The sequence below is a fragment of the Molossus molossus genome, unplaced genomic scaffold (assembly GCF_014108415.1).
Source record: "Molossus molossus isolate mMolMol1 unplaced genomic scaffold, mMolMol1.p scaffold_m16_p_15, whole genome shotgun sequence".
Classification (NCBI taxonomy): domain Eukaryota; kingdom Metazoa; phylum Chordata; class Mammalia; order Chiroptera; family Molossidae; genus Molossus; species Molossus molossus.
Window position 1 is genome coordinate 45,049,447 of NW_023425350.1, and position 27,644 is coordinate 45,077,090.

Genomic DNA, 27,644 nt, shown 5'->3' on the forward strand with positions numbered 1-27,644 from the left:
GGGACTTTAAAGGATCTAAGTCGGGCATTCAAAGATTTGTTCTGAGATTGGCAGTAATACTGACTTGTGACCACTTGAGCTATATCCTCAAAAGAGCCAGGCTCAATGGGGAAGCATCCATTTTAACTCTACCACTTTGCTCTGGCCTTAAGCTTATTATCCCAATTGCAGTGCTGGTATTGACATTTGCCCCCAAGGTATGACTTTTCTCCAGTTCACTTATAGATCAGGGCTCCCAGCTTTCATATCAAATAGCCTCTTGGTTTGCACCCTCACCCCTTTTTTGTAAGTGGTTTGGGGAAAATTGGAGGTGTGGTTTTTAGAGAATACCCCTTCTTTTAGGGAACCCAACAATATATTTAAAACACATTGTATATTTTCCAGTATCTACTTGGTTTGCACTAGAAGGACCTTTGGGTTATCTATTCTGCCATAGCATCAGAAGTGGCATACTTAAGAACATGATATGCCTTTCCATGTGTCTAAATTTGTTTTATGTGTTTCAGTAAGATTTTATAGTTTTCTTTATATTCATAAAAGAATGAAAATACTTGCTATTCGCTATGGTGTGAGGTAATTTTGATTCTTTTTGCTTATAGGAATATAAATTAGTCTGACCTTTTTTTAAAATTCTCACTCCAGGATATTTTTCTATTTATCTTCAGATAGAGTAGTGGAAGGGAGGGAGAGAGAGAGAGCGAAACATCAATGTGAGAGGGACACATTGAGTAGATCAAGTGGTTGCCTTCCACACGACCCTGACCAGGGCAGGGGATGAACTGTAACCAAGGTAGGTGCCCTTGACTGGAATTGAACCTGTGACTCATTGATCCATGGGCCACTGCTCTAACTGCTGAGCCAAACTGGCCCAAGGCTAGTTTGACCTTTTGAGGGAAGGTTTGGCGCAGTATGTCTTAAAAGCCTTAAAAATGTGCTTTGACTCTGAAATTCTATTTCTAGAAATTTATCCTAAAAATATACTCATGAGCTTGTGCAAATATTCATCTATGAGGAAGTTTATTTTGTGTTATTTATAATAATAAAATGCTTGAACGATATAATGTCTACAGGATTGGTTAATTGCTGCCATCCATATGAAGGAACACTTTGTGGTCATTAAAGTGTGTAAAATAGTATATTAAGAAAGTTCATAAAATAGTTGATGGACAAAAGATAATTGCCAAGTAGTACTACAATATAATCTTATTTTCTTAAAGTATGTTTTATATTATATATTAATAACTAAATCATTTACTATTTTAGTAATAAGAAAACGAGTAGTAAATTGTTGGTTTTTAAACTGGTCTGTGTAACCCAGCTGGTGTGGCTTAGTGGTTGAGCATTGACCCATGCACCAAGAGATTGCAAGTTTGATTCCCAGTCAGGGCACATGCCCAGGTTGTGGGCTCAATCCTCAGTGTGTAGGAGAGTGCAGGAGGCGGCCAGTCAGTGTTCTTTCTCATCGATGTTTCTCTCTCCCTCTCCCTTCCTCTCTCTCTAAAATCAATAAAGTAAAAATATTTTTAAAAAAGATGTATGTATCTAACTTAAAAAAATAAAATAAACTGGTCTATGTAGGTAGTGAAACATAGGAGCATCTAATGGATTGTGTAAATCACCATAGCAGGAATTAGATTTAGGATGAATAACACTGGATGATAGAAGGAAAAGGAACAGATGATTTCAGAGTTATAAGGGAAAATGATTTTGAATCTAGAATTCTCTATCTATCCAAGGTTTCAAATTAAGTACAGTTCCAAAGGCAACTTTCTATATTTTACTCTTGATACTGGGGCTGGGACTGTGCAAAGTATATTTCTCAGACTATGTTAGGTGACTTGCTATTAGTTTCTACCATTAGGAGAGAGGCAAGAGGAGAGGAGAAAAGGGACTTCCTGTTTTGTATCATATAAGTGGAATCATGCAATTCTTTGTGTCTGACCTCTTTCATTTAACATAATGTCTTCAAGATTCATCCATGTTGAAGTATGTATCAGAATTTTATTCCTTTTTAAAGCTGAATATATTCCATTATGTGTATACACACATACACACACACATGTACACACTACATTTATCCATTTCAGGATAAGGATCACCATTGTATGTAAATAAGGTTTGTCCATTCATCCACTGATGGACAGTTGAGTTGTTTTCACCTTTTGGCTATTATGAATAATGCTGCTATGGACATGTTTAACTTTTTAGAGAACCACCAAACTGTTTTTCTCAGTGCCTGCATCATTTTACATTTCCACCAGCCATGCACAAGGGTTCCAATATCCATGTCTTTGCTAACACTTGTTCCCCCTTACTCTCCCCTCCCTCCCGCCCTTCTTTTCTCTCTCTCTCTCTCTCTCTCTCTCTCTCTCTCTCTCTCTCTCTCAATAGCCACCATCATTATGTGTGTGAAAAGTGGTATCTCATTTTGGTTTTGATTTTTATTTCCCTAACGGCTAGTAATGTTGAGCATCTTTTCATGTGCTTATTGACCATCTATATATCTTCTTTGAAGAAATGTCTGTTCAACTCAGGTCCATTGCCCATTTATTAATTGATTGCCTTTTTTATTGTTCTTGTCGTTGTTGAGTTGTAAGAGTTCTTTATATATTCTGAATATTAATCCCCCTTATCAGATATCATGATTTGCAAATATTTTTCTCTCATTCTGTGGGTTGCCTTTTTACTCTGTTAATAGTGTTTCTTACTATACAAAAGTTAAATTTTAATGAAGTCCCATTTATCTACTTTCTTTTGTTATTGTGCTTTTGTCATATTCAAAAAGTCATTGCCACATCTAATGTCATGAAGTTTTTCCCCTATTTTTTTTCTAGAAGTTTTCTCATTATAGCTCTTACATTTAGGTTTTTTGAGTTTTGAGATCCCCTTTAAGTTAATTTTTATATATGGTGTGAGGTAAAAGAGTAGGACTGATTTTTGAGGATTTCCCAATATCTGGCCAGGTGGAAGAGAATGAGCCTGCAAAGAGGAATAAATGAACATGTCAATGTTGTTAAGAAGTCAAGTAAGATGAGGACCCAAAAATGTTTATTACATTTAGCAACATGGAGGAGACAAGATGAAAAGCACAGGTCATGTTCTTGGGACAATGACTGGTCTAATTTATATGTAGCATACAATGTAGGAAATTATATTAGAAGATTGGTCAAGAAATTGAAGAGGGCTTTCAGTTTGAATTTTATTCTCTAGTCAGTAGTAAGGCATAAAAAGGATAGTGAAATAATAATTCTTTCATGGAGGATATATAATGGCAGAGTCTATTTCCTTTGTATTTGAAAAATTGAGAGAGGTATAATGTAGGTTGTTTAGTTCTAGGGGAACTAGTTGTTCCTAGTTGGTGCTGATCTTTGGCCCTAGAAGTAAATATACATCTCTTGCCTATTAAATATATCTAATATACTCAGCTTCTTGCTGGGGTTATAGCTAAAAATAGCTCAGCCTTGTTTCTCTTTGGTCACAATTAGACTGTATTGAACCTGAGTTATTTTAAGCTGAGGGCCAGACTTCTGATTGATAAGTGTTATTTATGTGCCTGAAAGTCATCAAGAAGTGCAATTACTTTCTGTTTCACTGTGCAGAAACTAGTCCTGGATGTTTTCTTCAACCTTGGGTCTATTTATCTTGAAACTGAGTACTTTGTGTGCCTCAGTGTAAGGTGATCCTGAACATAAGATTATTCTTCACCACCAGCATTTTCCCAATTAGAAGGTTCATTAAAAAAAATTTTTTTTGTCCTCACCTTAGGTTATTTTTCCATTTATTTTCAGATAGAGGTGGGGGTGGGGACAAAGGGAGGGGGGAGAGAGAGAAAGAGAGAGAGAGAGAGAAACATTGATGTGAGAGAGGCACACTGATTGATTGCCTCCTGCACAACCCCGGACCTGGTCTGCAACTGAGGGAACCGAACTGCAACTGAGGTACATGCCCTTGACCAGAATCAAACCCGCAAGTCTTTGGTCCCTGGGTCAACGCTCTCACCGCTGAGCCAAACCATCCAGGGAAAAATTTATTTTTTTTGTTAACTAATAGGGATAGAAGTGAAATAGTCAAATGGCTACTTATATTTAATATAATAACTACATGTATTTAAAGTCACAATGTATAAAATAAAAAAATATCTAAAAATATAATAAATTCCACCCAATTTCTTGAAAGTTTTCTTAAGATACTTTTTTATTTGGTTTTTATAATTTTAGATATGTAAAAGTTACCGAAGTAGTGCAAAGAACTCCCATATGCTTTTCTCCTAGATTTTCCATTTGCTTTATCATTCTCTCTGTGTATGTTAATATATTATTCTGACTCATTTGAAAGTAAAGTGCAGATATGATAACTCTAAATCATTCAGTGTATATTTTCTAAAAACAGACAATGTCTTACATAAATACCACACAGTCATCAAAATTAGGAATTAACATTGGTACAGTGTTATTATTTAATATACAAACCTTATTCAGATTTCACCAATTTTCGCAATAATGTCCTTTATAGTAGAAGAACAAATTAATTTCTATGGTTCAAGATTTTAGTTAGGAGTACATATTACATTTAATTGTCATGCTTCTCTTAAAGCAATTTGTTTTTTCAAACTCTTTATGTTTCTTTGACATCAGTATCTTCATCCTCACTAGAGCTACTTTTTTAGTCATCTAGCCTAATTTTTTAGAGATTATCATTTCACTTCTCTTTCTTTGAGATATAGCACTCTTTGATTTTGATTAATCACTATACTGTCATTGGAAACATTATCACAGGCTGCAAATAAATGGCATTAAATAATAAAACATTAAAACATTTATTTTTCTCAGTCATCACATATGTGTATATTTGGATTTATACATGGTAACTTTTTACTATATTGCTTTTATAGTTATTTAAGTAAAATGTTTGCTTATTCTTCCTGCAACTGAGAAATCATATTTCTAAGAATAATTAATGAATTATTCTTTATTCTCTTGGTAGACCCATCTAAGAATTTAAAATTAATATTGGTTGGGTTTTTTTTTCAGGCTGGTGTTTATTTCTATGAACAATACTTTGTTCATATAATAAGATAATTAGTAAAAGAGTTGTAAGGATATGCATAGGAAATTTCTTCCTCTTTCAAGAAATGATATCAAGATAACCAAAGAATAGCTTTATAGAGAGGCAGATTAATTCATTTTAGTGCAACTGAAAATGAAACTATCTAATTTGAACAAAAACTTGTGCCAATCTGAGAGGCAAAGATAGAATCATAAACCAGTCACAAACCAAATAATAATATGCACATATATTCCTTGTGAAAGGTCAAATATTGGTCTTAAAAACAAATCTAACTTACATGACTGGATAATGTTGTCATAGATTGGATGTTATAGACATAATATGAAGTATATGACTAATGTAACTTTTTAAAAATAGGCTAAAATCTATGCTTGTAAATAAATATTGTTCTTCTGAATGTAAACACTCAAAGATATTAATGCTTCTTGGACATCTTTGAGATTCCCTTTGGAGGCTGCAGCACATTCTTCAGTATAGAATAGTGGGTTAGGAGAATGGACTCTGGTGCCAAACTACTCATTTCACATCTTTCTCTCCACCTACTATTGGAGTCACCTTCACAAAAAGCTTCTTAACCTCTCCATGTCTCAATTTTCTTATTTGTAAAATAGTAATATCTAATTAAGAGTGTGTGAGGCAGGTCATACAGGATGTGAATGACACCTAGTGCTGGACAGTGTAGCAGCTCATTATCTACTTGTGGTTTTTTATAAAAAGAGTGTATATGCAAGACAGTTAAGACAGTGTTTTAAATATATTGTATGCCATGCAGGTATTCATAGTGAATCTGTTGAAGATGGCTTGTCTTTGGGAATGGTCAAGTTAAATTTGGAGCCTTGGTGAATAAGGAAAGTCAAACCGAGTAATAATATTTTTGGTCTAAGTGAGATATATGATCTTAAGTGAAATATAATGACTGTATTTTCCTGCTAGCATTCATTCAATCCTTTCTTGCCTTCATTCTTAGGTAGTCTTATGTAAACTCTTAAAAATATTTGCTAATGAGTCTTTTGTGACTGATCAGTTCTTTAAAAAGATAAAGATGCAATTAAGAGTCAAAGATAGAGATCATGACTTTAAAAAAATGTGTTTTCTTGCTTGAAATTATGTTCTTTTCCAATCCAATACATGTAAATTTTTACCTTTACTTCAGCTTTTTGCATTCCTTTTTGCTCATGGAAAATTTTTTCATTAACTGCTGAGAACTTTAAAAAAATGTTATTCTTCAAATATTTGCCCAACTTTCTTCTTTTTAGAAAAAATTTTATTGACATATAATACTGTATTAATTTGTGTGCAACATAGTGATTTGATATATATGGCAAGATGATTACCACAATAAATTTAATTAACATCAATCACCTCACATAGTTACCTGTTTTTTTTTTCATGTTGAGAAAATTATAAGATCTACTACTCTTCTAGAAAATTTCTTAAAAAAAATTTTTTTTGATTGATTTTAGAGAGAGAGAAGAAGGGAGGGAGAGAGAGAAAAACATCAATATGTTGTTTCATTTATTTATGCATTCCCTGGTTGCTTCTTGAATGTGACCTGACTAGAAATTGAACCTTCAATCTTGGTGTATCATGATGACACTCTAGCCGACTGAGCTACCCGGTCTGGGCCTCTCCAAGCAATTTGCAAATATACAATATTGGATTGTTAACTATAGTCACCAGGCTATACATTATATCCCCAGAACTTATTTATTTTATAACTGGAAGTATGTACCTTTGATTACTTTTAGCCATCCCTACACCTTCTGCTTCTGACAGCTACCATTCTGTTCTCTGTATCTATGAGTTTGATTTTTTTAAAATCCGCACGTGAGATCATATAATATTTGTCTTTCTCTGTCTGACTTTCACTTAGCATAATGCTCTCAAGACCCATCCATGTTGTCACAAATGACAGGATTTACTTCTTTTTTTATGAATGAATAACATACCATTGTGTAAATATACCACATTTTCTTCATCCATTCATCTTTTTTTTGTTGTCAATCCTCACTTGAGGATATTTTTCCATTGATTTTTTTAGATAGAGTGGGAAGGAGGGAAGGAGAGAGAGAGAAACATCGATGTGAGAGAAACACATCAATTAGTTGCCTTCTGCACAACCCCGACTGAGGCCAGGATTGAAGCTGCAACCAACGACATGCCCTTGACTGGGAATCGAACCTGTGACTCTCTGCTCAGAGGGCCGATGCTCCTAACTGCTGAGCCAAACTGGCCAGGGCCCATTCATCTATTGATAGAAACTTAGGTTGTTTCCATACCTTGACTATTGTAAATAATGCTGCAATGAGCATGGTGGGGATGGGGGTGGGGTGTTCAGATATATTTACAAGGTAGTACTTTTGTTTCCTTTGGGTGTGTACCCAGAAATGGAATATGGATCATGTGATAGTTCTATTTTTTAATTTGTTGAAGAACCTCCATACTATTTTCCATAATGACTGTACCAATTTATTACCAACAACAGTGCATGAGGGTTGCTTTTTCTTCTTATTCTTGCCAACACTACTATTACTACTAGTACTTCTCCTCCTCCTCCCTCTCTCCCCCCACTCCCAGGGGTGAGGTGATACCTCATTGTGGTTTTGATTTGCATTTCTCTTATGATTACTGATTTTGAGCATCTTTTCATGTACCTGTTGGCCATTTGGATATCTTCTTTGGAAAAGTGTCTGTTCATTGTTTTCTGCTTTTTTTTTTTAAATCCTCACCTAAGGATATTTTTTCATTCCTCTTCAGATAGAGTGAAAGGGGGGGAGGGGGAAACATCCATGTGTTGCCTCCTGCACTACCCTGACCAAGGCAGACTGAACTGCAACCGAGGTACATGCTCTTGACCGGAATTGAACCTGCGACTTTTAGGTCTGCAGGCTGGCGCTCTAACCACTGAGCAAAACCCGCCAGGACTCTGCTTTTTAAAAATTGGATTGTTTGTTATTTTGCTATTGAATTGTATGAATTCTTTCTGTATTTTGAATATTAACCCCTTATATATATTATTTGAAAATACTTTATCCTATTTTGTTGCGTTTTCATTTTGTTGATAGTATCCTTTGCTGTACAGAAGTTTTTTAGTTTGATGTAGTCCCACTTTTTTATTTATACTTTTGGTGTCAAGTCCAAAAATTATCGCCAAGATCGATGTCAAGAAGCTTACTGCCCCCTTGTTTTTGTTTAGGAGTTCTATAGTTACAGGTCTTACATTCAAGTCTAGTCCATTTTGAGTTAACTTTTCTGTATGGTAATAAGATAGGCATCCTGTTTCATCCTTTTGCATGTGGCTGTCTTGTTTTCCTAAAACTGTTTACTGAAGAGACTGTCCTTACCCTAGTGTATAGTGGGTTTATTTATGGGCCCAGATTTCTGTTTCATAATTAAGATTCACCATTTACAGTTTAAAATTTATGTTTTACAAAGTGGTACATATAAATGAAAGAGTACTGCAGAACTTGTAACAGAACATAGCAGTTCGTTGTCTCACCCTTCTCGACCCTGATTCTCATTTCCTACAGAAAACAATGTTAACTCTTTTAATTCTTCTGGTGTTGTACTCTATATTCTTCAGTACCACAATATTTTTTGAGTTATAATTCACGAACCATAAAATTTACCCTTTAAATGTATATACTTCATGGATTTTTAATATAATCACAAAGTTGTGCAACTACTATTACTGATTCATAATATTTTTATAAAAAAAAGAAATCCTGTTTCTATTAGTAGTAATTTTTCACCTTTGCTTCCTGACTCCAAGCCTCTGGCAATCATAATTCTATATTTATCTCCATGGATTTGCCTATTATGGACATTTCATTAAAATGAGATCATATAATAAGTAGCCTTTTGTGTCTGGTTTCTTTCACTTAACATAATGTTTTCTAGGTTCATCCATGTTATAATATGTATCAGTATGTCATTTCTTTTTATGGCTATATAATATTTCATTGTATGGATGTACCGTATTTTGTTTATCCATTCACCAATTGATGGATATTTGGGTTTTTGGGGTTTTTTTTGCTATTATAGACAATGCTGCTATGAACATATATGTACAAGTTTTTGGGTATATACCTAGGAGTGAAATTACTGGATCATATGATAACTCTATGTTTAACTTTTAGAGGAACTGCCAAACTGTTTTCCACAGCAGCTATTCCATTTTATAATCCCACCAGCACTGTAGGAGGGTTTCTAGTTTCATCGTATCTTTGCCAATATGTATGCTGTGTGAATGATATTTTATTCTCTAGTAACATACTTTCACCAGTTTTTTGTAACCTTTTTGATTTTAGACTTTACTATCTTCTGGATATGGTAGGTGAGGATTTAGCTGTTGTAACATCTCCTCCCTAAAGCACACTTACTCCCTTTTTTTTCCCTATCCCTCCCATTGTCCAGTCAGAGTTACATTAGAATTCATTGTTATGATTTAGTATTGTTTGCAGCTGAGTCCTCTGCTATTATGATCATATTTCCTTTCTTTTGATTTTTGTGGGTGTAGGTGTTAAAAATTACCTTTTTGTCTTTTGCCTTTTCTTTCCATTTGTCTATCACTCTCATTCTTAAATTTTCTTTTGTTCATCTCTTATAAACATTGATAATTCATCAATTCCTATTTCCCCTGGAGCCCTCAGGGTCCTGTTCTACTTTGGAATGGTTTCTTTCTAGTCCTGCAGTGTAGGTGACATCTGGAGACCGTTTTTTTGAACTATCATCCTGGGTGATTAGTCAGATATTGAATCTCTGGATTGATCTATATTTATCTTTTTTATCTCTTTCCCTTTTAACATCTCTGTTCCTGTGTTTAGATCTGTAAGATTTTCTCAAGTTTATCTTCCAAGTCTTCAATTTTTGCTTTTCTAAATTAAGAATGACAATTTACAGAATGCTTTCTCATGCTTGTAAATACTCCTTTTATATTTTTCATGGGTATAATAGCTTTTATATTTATAAGGATATTAGCAATAATGTCTTTGGCCTTTCAAATTATATTTTTCTCTTTTTCAGCCACTTGTCTTTTTTATTGGAAGTTTTCCCCCAGATGATTCTTTGTTGTCTATTCACATTTAAGAGGAGGGTGACTGTACAAAGCTGTTTGGAAGCTCTGTGCATATACAAGGGATGGTTGATAACATTATTTGAGAATTTTCAAAGAGACAGGCACTGAGCTAAGCACTTTTCTTACATTATGTTAACTGATTTTTATGTTGGTCCTATGAAGTTCTAATTTCACAGATGAGGAACCCTGAGGCTTAGATGATACAACCAGAAAAAAGGGAATCAGATTCAAATATGGATGTGTCTGCCTTCATGATTCTTTTATTCATCGTATTCTGTTTCCCATCTCCCTCCCATTAAATGCTCTGTGAATGAATACCAGGAAATCTCTTGATAACTTTAAAGTCAGGTAGAAGCAAGACAGACCTATGTTATCATCCAAACACACTATTGAAGCAATTGTAGAAATGTGTTGAGAGGAAATGATGAAAATGATTATTTAGGAAGTCTGAGGAATGATCTGAGTGGATTTTTTTTTTTTTTTTTTTTACTAGAGAGCCAAGTACATAACTTGGAAATACTAATATTTATGTGAGTGACATGTGAGGCTTGTTACAACAGAACTAGAAAAGAGAAGAGGTAGTAAATAACATGCTAAATTAAAGGAAGTATTAAAGAGTGATTCTATAAAATAATAAGAAAAGTGGTATTATTTGGGAATATATATTTGTGTGTGTGTGTGTTTGTGTACGTACATACATCTACCAGAAAGTACACTCAGCTGAAGTCTGCCAAACCGCCCTTCTTCAATTTAAATGGTGCTGTTCCTAAATACTGATATATAAGTATTAGAAATACCTGTCAGCAAAAGTTTGTATGCATCACCAGTTAAATATTTTTAACCAAAAGCAATCACTGTGACAGTACTTTAAAGATGGTAAGAAGATGCAAAATATAATTTAATAAAAGTATTTTTATTTAAGTCACAAAGATTTACATCTGTTATTGGAACTGTCCTTTCATTTTTACAAAAAGAAATATATCCTATATATATGTGTACTTGCATAATTTGTCTTGTATAATTTTTTTCTTGTTGAATTAATTATTACAGCTTACTAAATGACTCTTATGAAGTAAGCATAAAGGAGTATAATTAACTGGAGCTACAGCAGTGATAGTACAATAGGAGGCAGATGTACCTACTGAAGGATAAAAATAATTACTTGAGAAATAGTAAAGTTAGAGTATTTCTGTCATAAAACAATTTCTCCCATTTTGTTTCAATATTCACAGCATTCCACCATGAAATGTTCAGTTATGGCTAAGAGCCCCTTTCCCTAAAAAGAGTAACCTTGTTATTTAGTGAAGTACCTATTCACATTAACTTCAGGGTTAATATTTTGAGCTTTTTCTTGTAAGCATATCCTGGATTCTGTTGTGAGAGGATTATGTTGTATTTTTTGTGTTCTAAGGACTTACGGTTTTTTATTTTTAATTTAGGAGAAGCTCAGAGGCTTAAATATTAATTACTAAGTTTGGAGGTATCTGTCTTTTATCTTTAGAAACATTGATTTCATATCAATGAAAAACAGTAGGACATAAAAAGGTTAAATTTGGTCTCAACACTTTGCAATGTGAGCTTCTATAACACAGCAACTGTTTTACTATTGTGCATGTGTGTTTTTAATTTACTGAATTTTCTAAAATGTTGATAAACTATCCACACACACCCAGAAATTCGAGTGGGTTAATCTAATCAAAGTTTATTTCTTCTTCACTTCTGCCTAAGGAGGGTATTCACAGGTTGACTGTCCTTCCATGTGGTCATTCAGGGGCCCAGACGCCTTTTATGTTATGACTCTGCCCTCTGCATTCTAGAATCTTCTCCATGCAACTGCTGTGGAGAATGCTTTATTGTCCATTTTACTCCAGAAGTGACTTAGATCACTTCTCACATCCCAGTGGTGAGGAGTACTCCATCTCAATGGGTATGTGGTGGTGGTGGTGGTGGTTGGGTGGGGTAGGGATGAAGGACTTCTTGCTATACCTCCTGGGATTAACATTATGCTTTGGACAGGGAGCATGAGTCTTTGGTGGTCAGTTTAGTTCTCTGCTAAAAAATATCACTTCTTCCTTCATAATATTGTTCAAAATTGGTAATATTAGCTACTTCTAGCTTCTCAGAAGATAGGAGGCAAGTGATTCCCTGCCACATATTCTTTACCCTATTCCTGAATTTCATTTTATTTTAAACCAACAACTATTTAATCATTTAGAGTCACTTAACCTTATAGTCATTGAACCCATAGTGTTTTAGAACTAGCTGAAGTTTTAGTGCAATCTTTTCATTTGATAAATTACAGAATAGACTCAGGGAAATGGAGAGACATTCCTAAAGTCACTTGGTGCCAGAATTAGGAAAAACAAGTTTTCTAACCTCCACTGTACTGTCATCTTGTAGGTGTCTTCTTTTATAAATTCATATCTCCTAAATTAGTATCAATTGCTGACCCAGATTTCTTTCTAATACCCTCCTAAGATACCCTGAGGGAAGGGGAGTTTTAATTGATGTAGAAAAGAATGAGTGATCTGAAAGTGTCTCTTGTTATTATTATGTGTGCTATGATGGAGCACCATGTTGACTTTGCATACTTAAGGAAGAATGGCCCTGGAATTTGAGGGGCTGCAAATAAAGGAGGGAAGGATGCCAAAGTCAAGTGCGGCCTAGTTCAAAATTTCACCTAGGTCTAGCTCAGACTTTCGGGAACATTTATGTTAACCTAAGACAAAAAACATACCCTCTACACTTCTCCTGTTTTAGGAAACAAATTAATTTAGCTGTCTGAGAGTTCTTTAAATTCAGTGAAATTAAAAAAATTAAATATTTAACTGTTTGTTCATACTTAATTTCAAACTTAAAAGTATTGTTTTACTTTAAATAACTTCCTCCATGATAACATTTAAGTAACTCACCAGCATAAAGTAATCAATTGCAGAAAATGCAGAAAAATATATTATTTTTAAAATAAATATGTTTTTATTGATTTTTTTTTTTAGAGAGAGAGAGATGGAAACATGTTTGTGAGAGAGAAACATTGATCAGCTGCCTCCTGCATGCACCCTACTGGGGATTGAGCCCACAACCTGGGCATATGCCTTGACTGGGACTTGAACCCAGACCTCTCAGTCCATGGAAGGATGCTCAATCCACTGAGCCACACTGGCCGGGCTAGAAAAATATATTCTTAAAATGACATGCAGTTTTACTTTGTAGTAGTAACCACAGTTAGCACTTTGAGATATTCCTCCTGGTGTCTTCTTATATTATGCAGTATAGAAAAAAAATTAAGATCGGTATAAATAAGTTTAACATGATATCCCAAGCATTGTCCCATGCTTGTAAATACTCTTAAAAAATATTTTTAATGGTTTATAATTTTCTATTAGATAGATGTACTATAATTCGTCACTCATCTTTTTTTGGACTTTATATTCAAGTGTTGTAAATTTTAGCTTGTGTGTGTGTATGTATGTGTGTGTGTGTGTGTGTGTGTGTTTTACAGTTCTAAATAAAATATTCTCAGTGGTTGGGCAGTTTCTTGTTTGTTTGTTTTTGTCAGTGTGCATATATTTCCTGAGATATATAAATAAATAGATCTTTTGTGGTATAAAATCTTTTTGTCTTCTCTGAGTTCTCGAAGGTTGTGCCTAGACTGGGTAGTCGGTTTAATTGTTTCTCTCCCTACTAGATTGTCTTCTTTTATCTTTGTATCTCCATTACACTGTGACAGGAACATAACAGCCATTTAATAAAATATTTGTTGAATGTTAGGTTGTCTTGACTATTTTTTTTTTATACACTTTTTTATTGATTGATTGATTTTACAGTGAGAGGGAGAAGGAGAGAGAGAGGGGAAACATTGATTGGCTGTCTCCTGCACACCGTCTACTGGGGATCTAGCCCCCAACCCAGGCATGTGCCCTAATCTGGAATTGAACCAGTAACCTCTTGGTGCATGGAACAATGCTTAGTCCACTGAGCCACACTGGCTGGGCTTGTTTTGACTTTTTTGATAGAAAGGAAGTTGTATAATTAAAGGTTCTTTGGTAATTGAATAAAACTTACACAATTGCTCTGTCCCGGGCCTCTTGAAAGCACATAAGTAGATATTTAATGGTTCTTTTCTAGTACATCACAGATGCTTAAAATATTAATTATGGTCAGCTAATTGTGTGGTTATTGGTACTCTTCTATTGAGAACAGTAACTCACAATACAGTTCTTTGCTTTATAATGTTCTGTCATGTCCCTGATAATGTAAAGGTGGATTGGTTTCTAATAAAGACATTTTAAAAAAATGGGACACAATTTAGAATCACAAAAAAGTTTAGCTGTCTCTGGAGGCATTACCAGATAAGTAATTTATGTTTTGTTTACATTATTGGAACTTCAGGCATATAGGTCAGGAGACTATCCTTAATTTTTTACACTAAAAGCCTTCCCTATTCTGAAGTACTGAGATTAGATTGTGTTGAGGGGAAGGAGGTTCTGAGAAACTGAGTTAGAAGAAGGCAACAGTGCGGGTGTCACTGGAACCGTATTGTGAAGGGGAGACACCTTCACTGACATCACAACTAATGCTTCACTAGTGTTCTAAAGTCAAGAGGTGTGGCTTTGGCTGGTGTGGTTCCATGGTTAGAGCATTGGCCCACGCAGTGAAGGGTTTCAGGTTTGATTCCTGGTCAAGGGCATGTACCTGGGTTGCAAGTTCATCCCCCGCCCGGTCAGGGCACGTGCAGGAGGCAACCAATGGATGTGTCTCTCTCACAATGATTCTCCCTCTCTCTCTTCCCCTTCCTCCCCCCTCCCTTCCATGCTCTCTCAAAATCATTGGAAAAAATATCCCTGGGTGAGGATTAACAACAACAAAAAGTCAGGAGGTGTGGGGATTGCTTACCACTTCCTATAAAGCAGTGGTTCTCAACTTTGGCTTCACATCAGAATCACTTGTGGAATTTTTAAAAATCTGCACACTAAGTCAATTAAATCAGATTCTCTGGGGATGGAACCTAGGCATCAGTATTTTTAAAGCTTCCCAAGGGGTACCAACGCGGAGCTGAAGTTAGAATCCCTGCAAAGTCCAGAGAGTATGTATTATATAGGTACAGGCTTTAGTTGTACCTCATCAATTATAATTAACTGTTTGGGAATTTCAGAATAAAACTTAAGGGTCATTTAGTACCAGATGGTCATTGAGCCTTAATCTGTACCAGATTCTTTTTTTTTAATTCTTGTCCAAGGATATTTTTCCATTGATTTTCAGATAGAGTGGGAGGAACGGAGAGAGAGAGAGAGACAGAGAGAGACAGGGACAGAGACACATTGATTGGTTGCCTCCTGCACCACCCTATCCAGGGTCAGGGATTGAACCACAATCGAGGTACGTACCCTTGAACGGAATCAAACCCGCACTCTAACCTCTGAGCGAAACCTGCCAAGGCCCAGATTCTTTTTTTAAAATATGTTTTTTAGAGAGATGGGAAGGGAGACATAGAAACATCAATGTGAGAGAGAAACATTGATCAACTGCCTCCTGCATGCCCCATACTGAGGATCAAGTCCACAACCTGGGCATGTGCCCTGACAGGGAATTGAACTGGGACCTCACAGTCCATGGGGCAATGCTCAACCAACTGAGCCACACCGGCCAGGGCTGTACCAGATTCTTATTATTTGCAGAGAATACAAAGATAAATAAGATAGGTTGACAAAGGAGCACAGTCTAGTGGAAGAGGTACAAATAATAATAAAAAAAAAATTGTATGGGGCATGTAGAATATTAAAATAGGTTTGTTTCGGGTATTACTGGAAATACAGTAGAAGGAGCAGTTATTTAACTCAGCCTGTGGTTTGGGATATGGAAGGTATGGGAATGAAATGAGAAATGGCTAAGATTTCACAGAGGATGTGATGAATTAGAGTTTATCAGGTAGAAAAGGGGAGAAAAGAGGAAGTTTTAAAAAATTACAACATGCAGATGTGAATAAATTGGATGAATAAGTGTTCAGGTATTGGTTGAAAAGACGACTGGCTATGAGATACTTGAGGTTATACTGCTAGAAAGGTAGATTAGAATCAGGTGGTGAAATGTCATAATTATAAACCACATACAGGAATGTGGATGCTATCTCACAGGGTGTCACAGGGTTAAATGCATACAGGCTCTAGTAAATCATCTTAGAGTGAAGCTGATCAGATGTGAAGCAGTTGGTAGTGTTGGAGGTTATAGTAATCCACACAGCATGGACTTTGTTTAAAGGCGTTTATAAAGAGCTGTTTAGTAAAGTTTAAATTACAATTAAAATAAAGCGCAGAGCTATTTAGGTCAAATAAATCTCTCAAATTTAAACTGCAGGTGCCAGTTTGTGTAGTACCTTCAGTGTAAGAGCCCAGTTTAAGATAATAAAGTTGTAAGGTTTTGTAGCATTTCTAAAGCAGTACCGTAGAAATACAATGAAGAGATGATGTTGGGCTGGAGATGAGAAATTAGCAAAAAGGTCCAGTAAGCCACCAGTACTTTCAGACAGGGTGGCTTACACTTGTGGGCTTCTCAGTTCCTCTACTGTTAAGTTGCCAGCATTGATAATACACTCTTCCTGGCCCCATCTATGCCGCATTTCTCCCATTCTTCACTGTCATTTGTCCTATTCTACTTCTCTGTGCATTGAACAAGGCTTTTTTATTTTCAGGTTGTGTTTGTTTCTTCTTTGGTATGGATTCTTAGATTCACACTCTGATGTTTCATAGAAACTTTCTTCTATTTCACTTGTAATTTAGCACTTCTACATCTGGCTGCTGCTTCCAACATCTCACTCTGGGAAGACGCACTAAAGCAGACTACTTGTTTTAGTTTATAGTTGTTGTCAACACTGGTCAGGAACTAAGCTTAGTCTTGGGTGGGAGAACCAGTATATTTCTATACCAGGTTGGTTACTATCACCATCAGAAACATTGTACCTTTGTTTAGATGGCTCCTTAGCCAAATAGTTTCATTACTGTAATTTCCTTTCCCCTCCCCCTTTATTTATCTATCTTTTCTTCAGGTCTGACTGCCTAAAATGAACAAGCATTAACATTTTACCATATTTATGTTGCTTCTTGCATCCTTTTCCCTCCCTTATTTAGCTGAGATCTATACATTGTAAACTCTTAGTCTTTTTACGTCTAAAACAATTCTTAAATGGTCATTTAACTAGTATAAAACTAAAGAGTGGCAGCTATTTTCTCTTAGCACTTGAAAGTCATTAGCTTCATTGTCTTTTGGGCTCTGTTGTTGCTAATGAGAAGTTGCTGTCAGTATAATTATTCCTATGTTGGTGATTTGTCTTTTCTTTTATGATTTTTCTTTTTATTCTTGCCATCCTGTAGTTTGATTGCAAGGTATGTAGATATAGACTGGTTTTTATTTATTTTTTTATTTCATAATATTTATTTCCTATCTAAGGATTCCAGCCTTTCTTCAAGTCTGGAACATTTTTAGCCTTATCTCTTCAGTATTTCCTCTGCCTCGCACTGTTCTAAACTTCTAGACTTCTGTTAGGTATATATGTTCCTCAGTATTTTTATCACTTTATTTCTGTGCTACAGTCTGGGTCAGTTCATCCATATTTTTCATTGTACAGTTCTCTTTTTGGACAGGTGTATTGGTGACTCACTGGGTAGCTATATCTCTATCTATCCTCTAGTCTGTCTGTCTGTCTATCTATCTATCTTTAAATGAAATAGGAGGACAAGTCACCTGCTGATAATGAGGGCTTCCAGGGTAAGATGAAGGAGACATAGAAAGTGGTGACGGTCACCAAATGAGCCTATCACTCATTTTGTGGTTAAAAAGCTTTTAACCACCCCTTCTATAGTCTTTATATTTTCCTTGAGCACTAAAGAGAACTTAGTTGTATTAGCTGAAAAAATAAAGATTTTTTTGTTTGTTTGCTTTTTACTTTATATTTTCAGAAGTTAAAGAAGAGAGATACTGAGAATTAGGAGATCTGTATTTTCATCTTGGTTCTGCCAGAGCTTCAGATTAGTTATTTAACTTTGCCAGTTTTAAAAGCTTATAAAATGGAATAATAGTATATATTGTGCCTATTTTTAGTACTGTATTGTTTTTATGAAGTTAATTGAGTTGACTGGTTATAAAAATGTTGAAAACCATAGCATTGTTCATAAAGTATAGAGATGTCAAAGTAGTATAACTCAGAGATTTAAATTATCTTGGTAATGCCATTTGTATGCTTATTTTTTCCAAATTAAAGTGGATAATGTGTTACAAATATAGTATTAAGTTTTGGAGAAAATATAATGTGTGCTTTTTTTAAAAAAAAATGGTCATCAATTCTAAGTATTTTAGTTTACGTGGTTTGTTAACTTGCTATAGTATTTTTAGAAAAATATGTTGCTGAAATATTAGTCATTTAAATTAGATCACAACTATATTCACCATCTATAGTGAATAATTTATTTGAATAAGCTTTATTGTAAAAATAACTGCTCTATATAATCTAAAGCAAATGACATTTTTGTCCTTTTAAATGTACTGGAACTTGCCCTGGCTGGTGTGACTTGGTTGGGCGGTGTCCTGTGCACAGAAAGGTTGCTGGTTTGAGTCCATCAGGGCACTTGCCTGGGTTTCATGCTCGATCCCCAGTAGGGGGTGTGCAGGAAGCAGCCAATTGATGTTCCACTCTTATACTTCTCTCTTCCTTCTCTCTCTTAAAAATAAAAATCAATAAAAAAATTTAAAATAAAAAATGTACTAGAACTAAACTTCATATTAATTTTATTTAAGATAAATTATATTTAATCTTTTTCTTGTTTGGCAGGCAACCAGATAAACTGGTGGTGGTTTGGACAAGAAGAAGCCGAAGGAAGTCTTCTAAGGTTAGTCTGTTTCTGCATTTCTTACCTAAGTATTAAATTCAACTTTAAATAAAATTATTAAGCCCAGTTGGTATGGCTCAGTGGTTGAGTGTTGACCCATGCACCAAGAGGTCTCCAGTTTGATTCCCGGTCAGGGCACATGCCCAGGTTGTAGGCCCAATCCCCAGTGTGTGGGGGGGCATACAGGAGGCAACCAATAGATGTTTCTATCTCTCTCCTTCCTCTATCAAGAAAAAAAAAAGTTTAAAAAAATTAAATTAAATTATTAATCTTCTTTGGTCCTACAGTTGAATATTTTAAAGTATTATTAGATATTTTGGGTTATGTCTAGTCTGCTAAAATGATTGACCAGGCACTGTGATCTTGTTACTACAGTTCTTAAAATGGGAGCCAGATACCTGAGCTTTGATCTTAGATTTGGTAGCCTTGAGTAAGTAGTTATTTAACTTTCCTATACTACGTTATCACAAATTAAATAAGTACCACTTACAAAATTGTACTTAGGAATAATTTATTCAGATTTCAAGAGGATGAAGTTAGGGCACACGTAAGAAATGATGAATCTGAATCCATTGCTGAGTTGCAGAAGAGATGGATTTGATTTTTTCAAAGGCTTTAATTTTTTGGTACTGATAGCTTTGTGGAGAGTAGAATAAAATTTTAAAATGTTCAATAGCAATTGTACAGATATTTAAAAAATTCATTATATAGGTAAGTAAATTCAAGTATATTTTTATAAGCACACAATAACTCTAAGTATGTTTATTGGATACTGAGTTTCCACAAGTAGGTCTATGTAAAGAAAATTGAATTGAATTTCAGAATTTAAAATTTTTACTAAGGCATCTCTTCAGATTTCATTTTTATTGAGCTAGAATGTACTTACAGCTCTGGCCAGTTTGGCTCAGCAGTTAGAGTGGACCTATGAGTCTCAGGTTCGATTCCGGTCAAGATCATGTACCTTGGTTGCGATTCATCCCTGGACCTGGTTGGGGTTGTGCCAGAGGCAGCCACTTGATATGTCCCTTTCACGTCAATGTTTCTCTCTCTCTCTCTCTCTCTCTCTCTTCCTCTTCCTCTCTCTCCCTCCCACTCTATCTGAACAAAAATGGAAAAATGCCCTTGACTGAGGATAAAAAAATAAATAAATAAAAGAAAATGTACTTACAGTATAATATACAGATGTTAATTATATGATTTAGTAAGTTTTGATTAATATATACTTGTGTAATTTTTATTCCTATCAAACACGGACTATTTTCATCATATGATTTTGAGATGTATTCATGCTATTTTGTGTATAGGTAGTTTTCTTTTAATTGCTGAGAAGTATTTCATTATGTAAATATACCAAGGTTTAATTATGTGTGCTATCCCTGTTGATGAACATTTGCTTCATTTCAGTGAATATTGTAAATATTCACTATTGTGAATGCAGCTGCTATGAATGTTACTACTATACAGGTATTTTGGGGGACAAATATCTTCATTTCTTTTGGGCAGATACTTAGGAATGGAATCACAGGGTAATAGGTAAATATATTTTTTACTTTTATTTTTTTAAATCCTCACTCGAGGATATTCTTTCATTTATTTTCAGACAGAGTGGGAGGGAGGGGTGTGGGGAAGGGAGGGGGGAGGGAGAGAGAGAGAGAGAGAGAGAGAGAGAGAGAGAGAGAAATGTGGATGTGAAAGAGACATATTAATTGGTTGCCTCCTGCACGACCCCGACCAAGGCTGGGACTGAACCACAACTGAGGTATGTGCCCTTGATTGGAATCGAACCCGTGAGTATTTGGTCCAAGGGCTGGCACTCTAACAGCTGAGCCAAACAGTCCATGGCCATTTTTTACTTTTAAATATAATCCCACTAGCATTATAGGAAATGTTCAGTTACTTCATAGCATGAAAGGTATCTTCTTCAAATAATACATTTATAGTTTTAGGGCATTATATTATGGACCTGGTATATATTTTTTTTATCCATTACATATGGGTTCTGAAAATAACTTAAGGTCTTCTGTCAGTTTTGCTGACTGGGTCTTAAGCTTTGTGGAAAGGAACAATATAAGATCATCTATTAAGTATAATAGATGAATATGACTACAACTGTAAACATTAGATAGTACCTAAATGTATTTAACTATCAACAGAAAATGATTCCCCCTTTTAATAATTAGATACCTATTATTTTCTTAAGAAAATTATGAAATATCATGAAATACTTTAGATTATAGGTCAATTCAGAATACCCATGTTTGAGGTTAAATACACTTTTTTTAGTTGTATTTTTAAAAGTCAGTCAGATATTTTTTTATTTTAGGTCCAGATTTTTTTATATTGTATCAAATATTAATTGAGTCCATATAGTGAAATACAAATGTGAAATGCAAAAATAAGGATACAGCTTGGTTTTTCTCAGAATGCAGTATGTTCTAAAAGGAATTATTTCTTTTTTTTTTATCCTCACCTGAGAACAGATAGAGCCGGAGGGAGAGAGGGAGGAAGAGAGAGAGAGAGAAACATCAATGTGAGAGAGACACATTGACTGACTGCCACCCACACGACCCCAACAGGGGCCGGGGACAAACTGCAACTGAGGTATGTGTCCCTAGTGGGAACCGAACCCGGGTCTCTCTGGTCTGCAGACCGATGCTCTAACCGCTGAGCCAAACGGGCCAGAGCAAGAATTATTTTTTGTTGAACTAATTTTCCAGCTGTGATGCTTTTAATATTTTAAATCTCTTCTGTATATTTTAGAATCATTGTGTTTTATCTTGAAACATTACAGTACAGATGTACTTATTTAGAAAAGTTTATGAGACCCCATAGTGTGTTAAGCTTATTATAGCATATGTCTAGTATGTGTGTGTGTGTGTGAATATATATGTGTGTGTGTGTGTGTGTATATATATATGCATATGTATATATAGCATGCTGTTTTATAAATTGTATGCAACAGCTGAATAACACATAAAAATCAATTCCAGAAGCTGTGGAGGAAATGATTATGGTATTATTGTAAAAGTTAAGCAAATAACTCAAGATTCATGACATTTTGGAATTCTTGTTCCTAGCTATTTTTTAAAAAATATTAGCTATCAGTTATATTAAATCCAAAGAATAGAATCATTGTTTTCTTTTTGAAGACTTCTCTGTTTACTAACATATTTTCTTTAAAATATACATTATTTGCTGCTAAGTCCTACTGAAATCACTTACGGGAAAACAGATCTTGGTAACCACAAACCAGAAAATATTCTAGTTATTTTTTTCTCCAATTTTTATTAATTTATTTTTGTTATAGATGTTTTTCTCCTTTTACCCCCGAGACTCCCTCCTCCCTATCCTGCCCCCTAGCATTGTTGTCTATGTCCATTGGTTATGCATACATGCATATAAGTACTTTGATTTATCTCATCCATCCCCCTGCCCTTCCTCTTCTGAGGTATGTCAGTCTGAACCATACTCCTTTCTATGTCTCTGGGTCTGTTTTGTTCATCAGCTTATTTTGTTCATTATATTCCACAAATAAGTGAGATCATGTGGTATTTGTTTTTCACTGACTGGCTTATTTCGCTTAGCATAATGCTCTCCAGGCCCCTCCATGTCATCTCAAAGGATAAGAGATTTTTCTTTCAGCTACATAGTATTCCATTGTGTATATGTACCACCGCTTTTTTTATCCACTCATCTATTGATGTACACTTGGGCTGTTTCCAGATCTTAGCAATTATAAATAGTGCTGCTATGAACATAGAGGTACATATATTCTTTCTGATTGGTGTTTCAGGCTTCTTAGGGTATATTCCTAGAAGTGGGATCACTGGGTCAAATGGCAGATTAATTTTTAATTTTTTGAGGAAACACCATATTGTTTCCTATAGTGGCTGCACCAGTCTGCATTCCCACCAGCAGTGTACTGGAGTCCCCTGTTCTCCACACCCTTGTCAGCACTTGTTGTTTGATGATTTGTTGATGACAGCCATTCTGGCAGGTGTGAGGTGATACCTCATCGTTGTTTTAATTTGCATCTCTCTGATGATTAGTGATGTTGAGTATTTCTTCATATGTCTCTTGGTCATTTGTATGTTCTGTTTGGAGAGGTGTCTATTTAGGTCCTTTGCCCATTTTTTGATTGGGTTCTTTGTCTTCCTTTTGTTGAGTTGTATGAGCACTCTATGTATTTTGGAAATTAACCCCTTATCTGATGTATCATTGGCGATTGTGCTCTCCCATGTAGTGGGTTCCCTTTCCATTTTGATGATTGTTTCTTTTGCTGTGCAGAAGCTTTTGAGTTTGATGTAGTCCCATGTGTTCATTTTCTCCTTTGTTTCTATTGCCTTAGGTGATGTATCAGTGAAGATTCTGCTGCATATGGTGTCTGAAATTTTGTTGCTTACATTTTTTTCTACGATTTTTATGAATTCACCAGTCACATTTAAGTCTTTTATCCATTTTGAGTCCATTTTTGTGTATGGTATATACAAGTTGATGGTCTAGTTTCATTTTTTTTTTGCATGTAGCTGTTTAGTTTTCCCAATACCATTTATTAAAGAGGCTGTCTTTACTCCATTGTATGCTCTTGCCACCTCTCTCAAATATTAATTGAGCCATAATCTCTTGGGTCCATTTCTGGGTTCTCTGTTCTGTTCCACTGGTCTATCTGCCTGTTCTTGTGCCAGTACCAGGCTGTTTTGATTACAGTAGCTTTGTAGTATAACCTGATATCTAGTATTGTGATCCCACCTACTTTGTCCTTTTTCAAGATTGTGGTGGCTATTCTGGGTCTTTTTTGGTTCCATATGAACTTTTGAAGTATTTGTTCTAGTTCTGTGAAATATGTCATTGGTATTTTGATGGGGATTGCTTTGCATATATAGATTGCTTTGGGTAATATGGACATTTTAATGATGTTAGTTCTTTCAATCCATGAACAAGATATGTGTTTCCACTTTTTTATATATTCCTCTATTTCTTTTCTCAATGTCCTGTAGTTTTCTGCAGATAGGTCCTTTACTTCTTTGGTTAAGTTTATTCCTAAGTATCTTTTTTTTTTTTTTTTGCCACAGTGGTAAGTGCGATTGCTTTTTTAGTTTCTCTTTGTGTGAGTTCATTATTGGTGTATAAGAATGCTGTTGATTTCTTGACATTGATTTTGTATCCTGCCACCTTGCCAAATTAATTTATTAAATCTAGCAGATTTTTGATGGAGTCTTTAGGGTTTTCTGTGTATAATATCATGTCATCTGCGAATAATGACAGTTTTACTTCCTCCTTTCCAATTTGGATCTTTTTTATTTTTTCTTCATGTCTGATTGCTGTGGCTAAGAATTCCAGTACTATGTTAAATAAGTGTGGCGAAAGTGGGCATTCCTGTCTTGTTCCTGTTCTTAAGGGAAATGCTTTTAGTTTTTGCCCATTGAGTATGATTTTGGCTGTAGGCTTTTCATATATGGCCTTTATTATGTCAAGATATGATCCCTATATTCCCACATTGCTGAGTGTTTTTAGCAGAAATGGGTGCTGGATTTTGTTGAATGCCTTTCAGCATCTATTGATATGATCATATGGTTTTTATCTTTCATTTTGTTTATGTGGTGTATCACATTTATTTATTTGCAGATATTTACCATCCTTGCATCCCTGCAATGAATCCTACTTGGTCATGATGAATAATTTTTTGATGTATTGCTGGATCTGATTTGCTAATATTTTGTTAAGAATTTTGGCATCTGTGTTCATCAGGGATATTGACCTGTAGTTTTCTTTCTTTGTAGTGTCTTTTTCTGGTTTTGGAATTAGAATTATGCTAGCCTCATAAAACGAGTTTGGAAGTCTTCCTTTTTCTTGAATTTTTTGAAATAGTTTGAGGAAAATGGGTATTGGTTCTTCTATGAATGTTTGGTAAAACTCCCCTGTGAAGCCATCTGGGCCTGGACTTCAGTTTGCTGGGAGTTTCTTGATTACATCTTTAATTTCCTTAGTTGTTATTGGTCTGTTCAAGTTTTCTATCTCTTCCTAGTTCAGTTTTGGGAGACTGTGTGTTTCTAGAAATGTGTTCATTTTGCCTATATTGTCCAGTTTGTTGGTGTATAATTGTTCATAGTATTTGTTAACGATCCTTTGTATTACTGTGGTGTCAGTTGTTACTTCTCCTCTTTTGTTTCTGATTTTGTTTATTTGGATCCTCTTTGTTTCTGGGTGAGTCTAGTTCGGTCCATCAATCTTGTTTATCTTCTCAAAGGACCAACTCTGTTTCATTGATCTTTTGAATTGTTTTTTAAGTCTCTGTGTTGTTTATTTCTGCTCTGATCTTTACTGTTTCTTTCCTTCTACTTGCTCAGGGTTTTTCTTTTTGTTTGCATTCTAGTTCTTCAAGTTGTGAGGTTAAATAGTCACTCAGAAATTTTTCTTGTTTCTTGATGAAGGCCTGTATTGGCTATGAACTTCTCTCTCAGGACTGCTTTCTCTGCGTCCCATAGATGTTGTATTGTTGTGTGTTCATTGTTATTGGTTCCAGGAAGTTTTTAATTTCTTCCTTGATCTCCTTGGTAACCCATTCATTGTTCAACAGCATGCTATTTAGCCTCCATGTGTTTGAATGTTTTTGTTGTAATTGATTTCTAGTTTCATTCCATTGTGATATCATTCCATTGATATGATTTCAATGTTCTTGAACTTGTAAAGACTTAGTTTGTGTCCTAACATGTGGTCTGTCTTTGAGAATGTGTCATGTGCACTTGAGAAGAATGTGAATTCTGCAGTTTTGGGGTATGATTGTCTGTAGATATCTATTAAATCCATTTGATCTAGTGCATCATTTAGAGTCTCTGTTTTCTTGTTAATTTTTTGTCCAGAGGATCTATCCATTGATGTTAGAGGGATGTTGAAGTCCCCTGCTATAATTGTATTGCTGTCGATTTCTCCTTTGAAGGTCTCCAGAAGACTTTTAATATATTTTGGTGCTCCTATATTGGGTGTATATATGTTTACCAAGGTTATATATTCTTGTTGGATAGATCTTTTTGATATTATGTAATGACCTCCTTTGTCTCTAGTTATAGCATTCATTTTGAAGTCTATTTTATCAAATATGAGTATTGCTACTCCAGCTCTTTTTTCCCTTCCATTTGCTTGGAAGATTTTTTTCCATCCCTTCACTTTCAACCTATGTGAGTCTTTTGTTGTGAGGTGCGTCTCTTGTAAACAACATATAGATGAGTCATGCTTTCTTATCCAATCAGCTACTCTGTGTCTTTTTATCGGAGAATTCAGTCCATTTACATTTAAGGTGATTATTGATATGTACTTATTTATTGTCATTTTTATTTATTGTGGTTATATTTTTTTTCCTATTTCTTATGCTAATTACAGTAGTCCTTTTAACATTTCTTGCAGTGCTGGTTTGGTGTTAATATATTCCCTTAGCCTTTTTTTTTTTTTTTTTGTCTGGGAAGCTCTTTATTTGACCTTCTATTTTGAATGATAGCCTTGCTGGGTAGAGTAGTTTTGAATTCAGATCCTTGTTTTTCATTACCTTGATTACTTCATGCCATTCCCTTCTGGCCTATACTGTTTCTGTTAAGAAGTTAGCTGATAGCCTTATGGGGGTTCCTATGTAGGTAACCTGTTGCTTATCTCTTGCTACCTTTAAGATTCTCTCTTTGTCCTTAATTTTTGGCATTTTAATTATTATGTGTCTTGGTGTGGGCCTGTTAGGGTTCTTACTTGGGGCTCTCTGTGCTTCTTGTACTTGTATGCCTTTTTCCTTCACCAAGTTGGGAAATCTTCTCTCACTCTTCCTTCAAATATATTCTCTAACCTTTGCTCATTTTCTTCTTTATCTGGAAGTCCTATGATGCACATGTTGTTAATTTCATGTTGTCCCACAGTTCTCTATCTTACTGTTTTTTAATTGTTTTTTTCTTTTTGGTTCTCTGATTGGGTGATTTTTTTTGTTTACCCTGTCTTTTCATTCACTGATCTGGTCCTTGGCTTCCTTTACTTTGCTGGTTATTCCTTTCAATATGTTCTTTATTTCTGCCATGTCATTCTTCATTTCTGCTTAGTGCTTTCTCATTTCCAATTGGTTGATCATCAATGTTTCTATTTATTTACTCATGCTGTTGAGCTTCCTCATTATCATCACTCTGAACTCTACCTCTGATAACTTGCTTAACTGCATTTTATTTATCTCTTCTTTGGTAGAGTTCTCTTGTTCTTTCATTTGGGATAGGTTTCTTTGTTTCACCATTTTGCCTATCTTAGTGGGTTTTGGAGCCTGCCAAATTTTTCCTGTGGGTGTTGGTGTTGTCCTGGTTGAGGCTCCATCTACTGGGTTTGGATAAGTGTGGGAGGATACATGTTAAACACCACTGTCAAGTCTTACTTTTCTGGGTAGATTTGCAAGCTGAGGAAAGGTTTAGTTATCCCTAGGCTTTTTTGCCTGGAGGCTCTTAGTCTCAGTTACTTGATGAGTTTTGGCTTGTAGCCCTCAGATGAATGAAAAAATCCCTTAGGTGTTCAGGGTAAGAGGATTTCCAGGGAGTGGGGCAGATGCTTGCTAGTTGTTAATGAGCCTCAATTTGCATTTGTCTGGTGTGGCAGGCTGGTGTTAA

The 27,644-nt window shown here is 35.2% G+C and overlaps 1 protein-coding gene across 7 annotated transcripts in view; it reads left to right on the forward strand.

Moving 5' to 3' along the window:
* Window positions 1-27,644, forward strand: part of EHBP1 (EH domain binding protein 1) — a 602,469-nt gene that overhangs the window by 280,091 nt on the left and 294,734 nt on the right. For all 7 annotated transcript variants that reach the window (XM_036263545.1, XM_036263548.1, XM_036263550.1 and 4 more), the window contains one exon: window positions 18,966-19,023. In XM_036263545.1, the coding sequence (XP_036119438.1) occupies window positions 18,966-19,023 (58 nt within the window). The remainder of the gene's footprint in view (window positions 1-18,965; window positions 19,024-27,644) is intronic.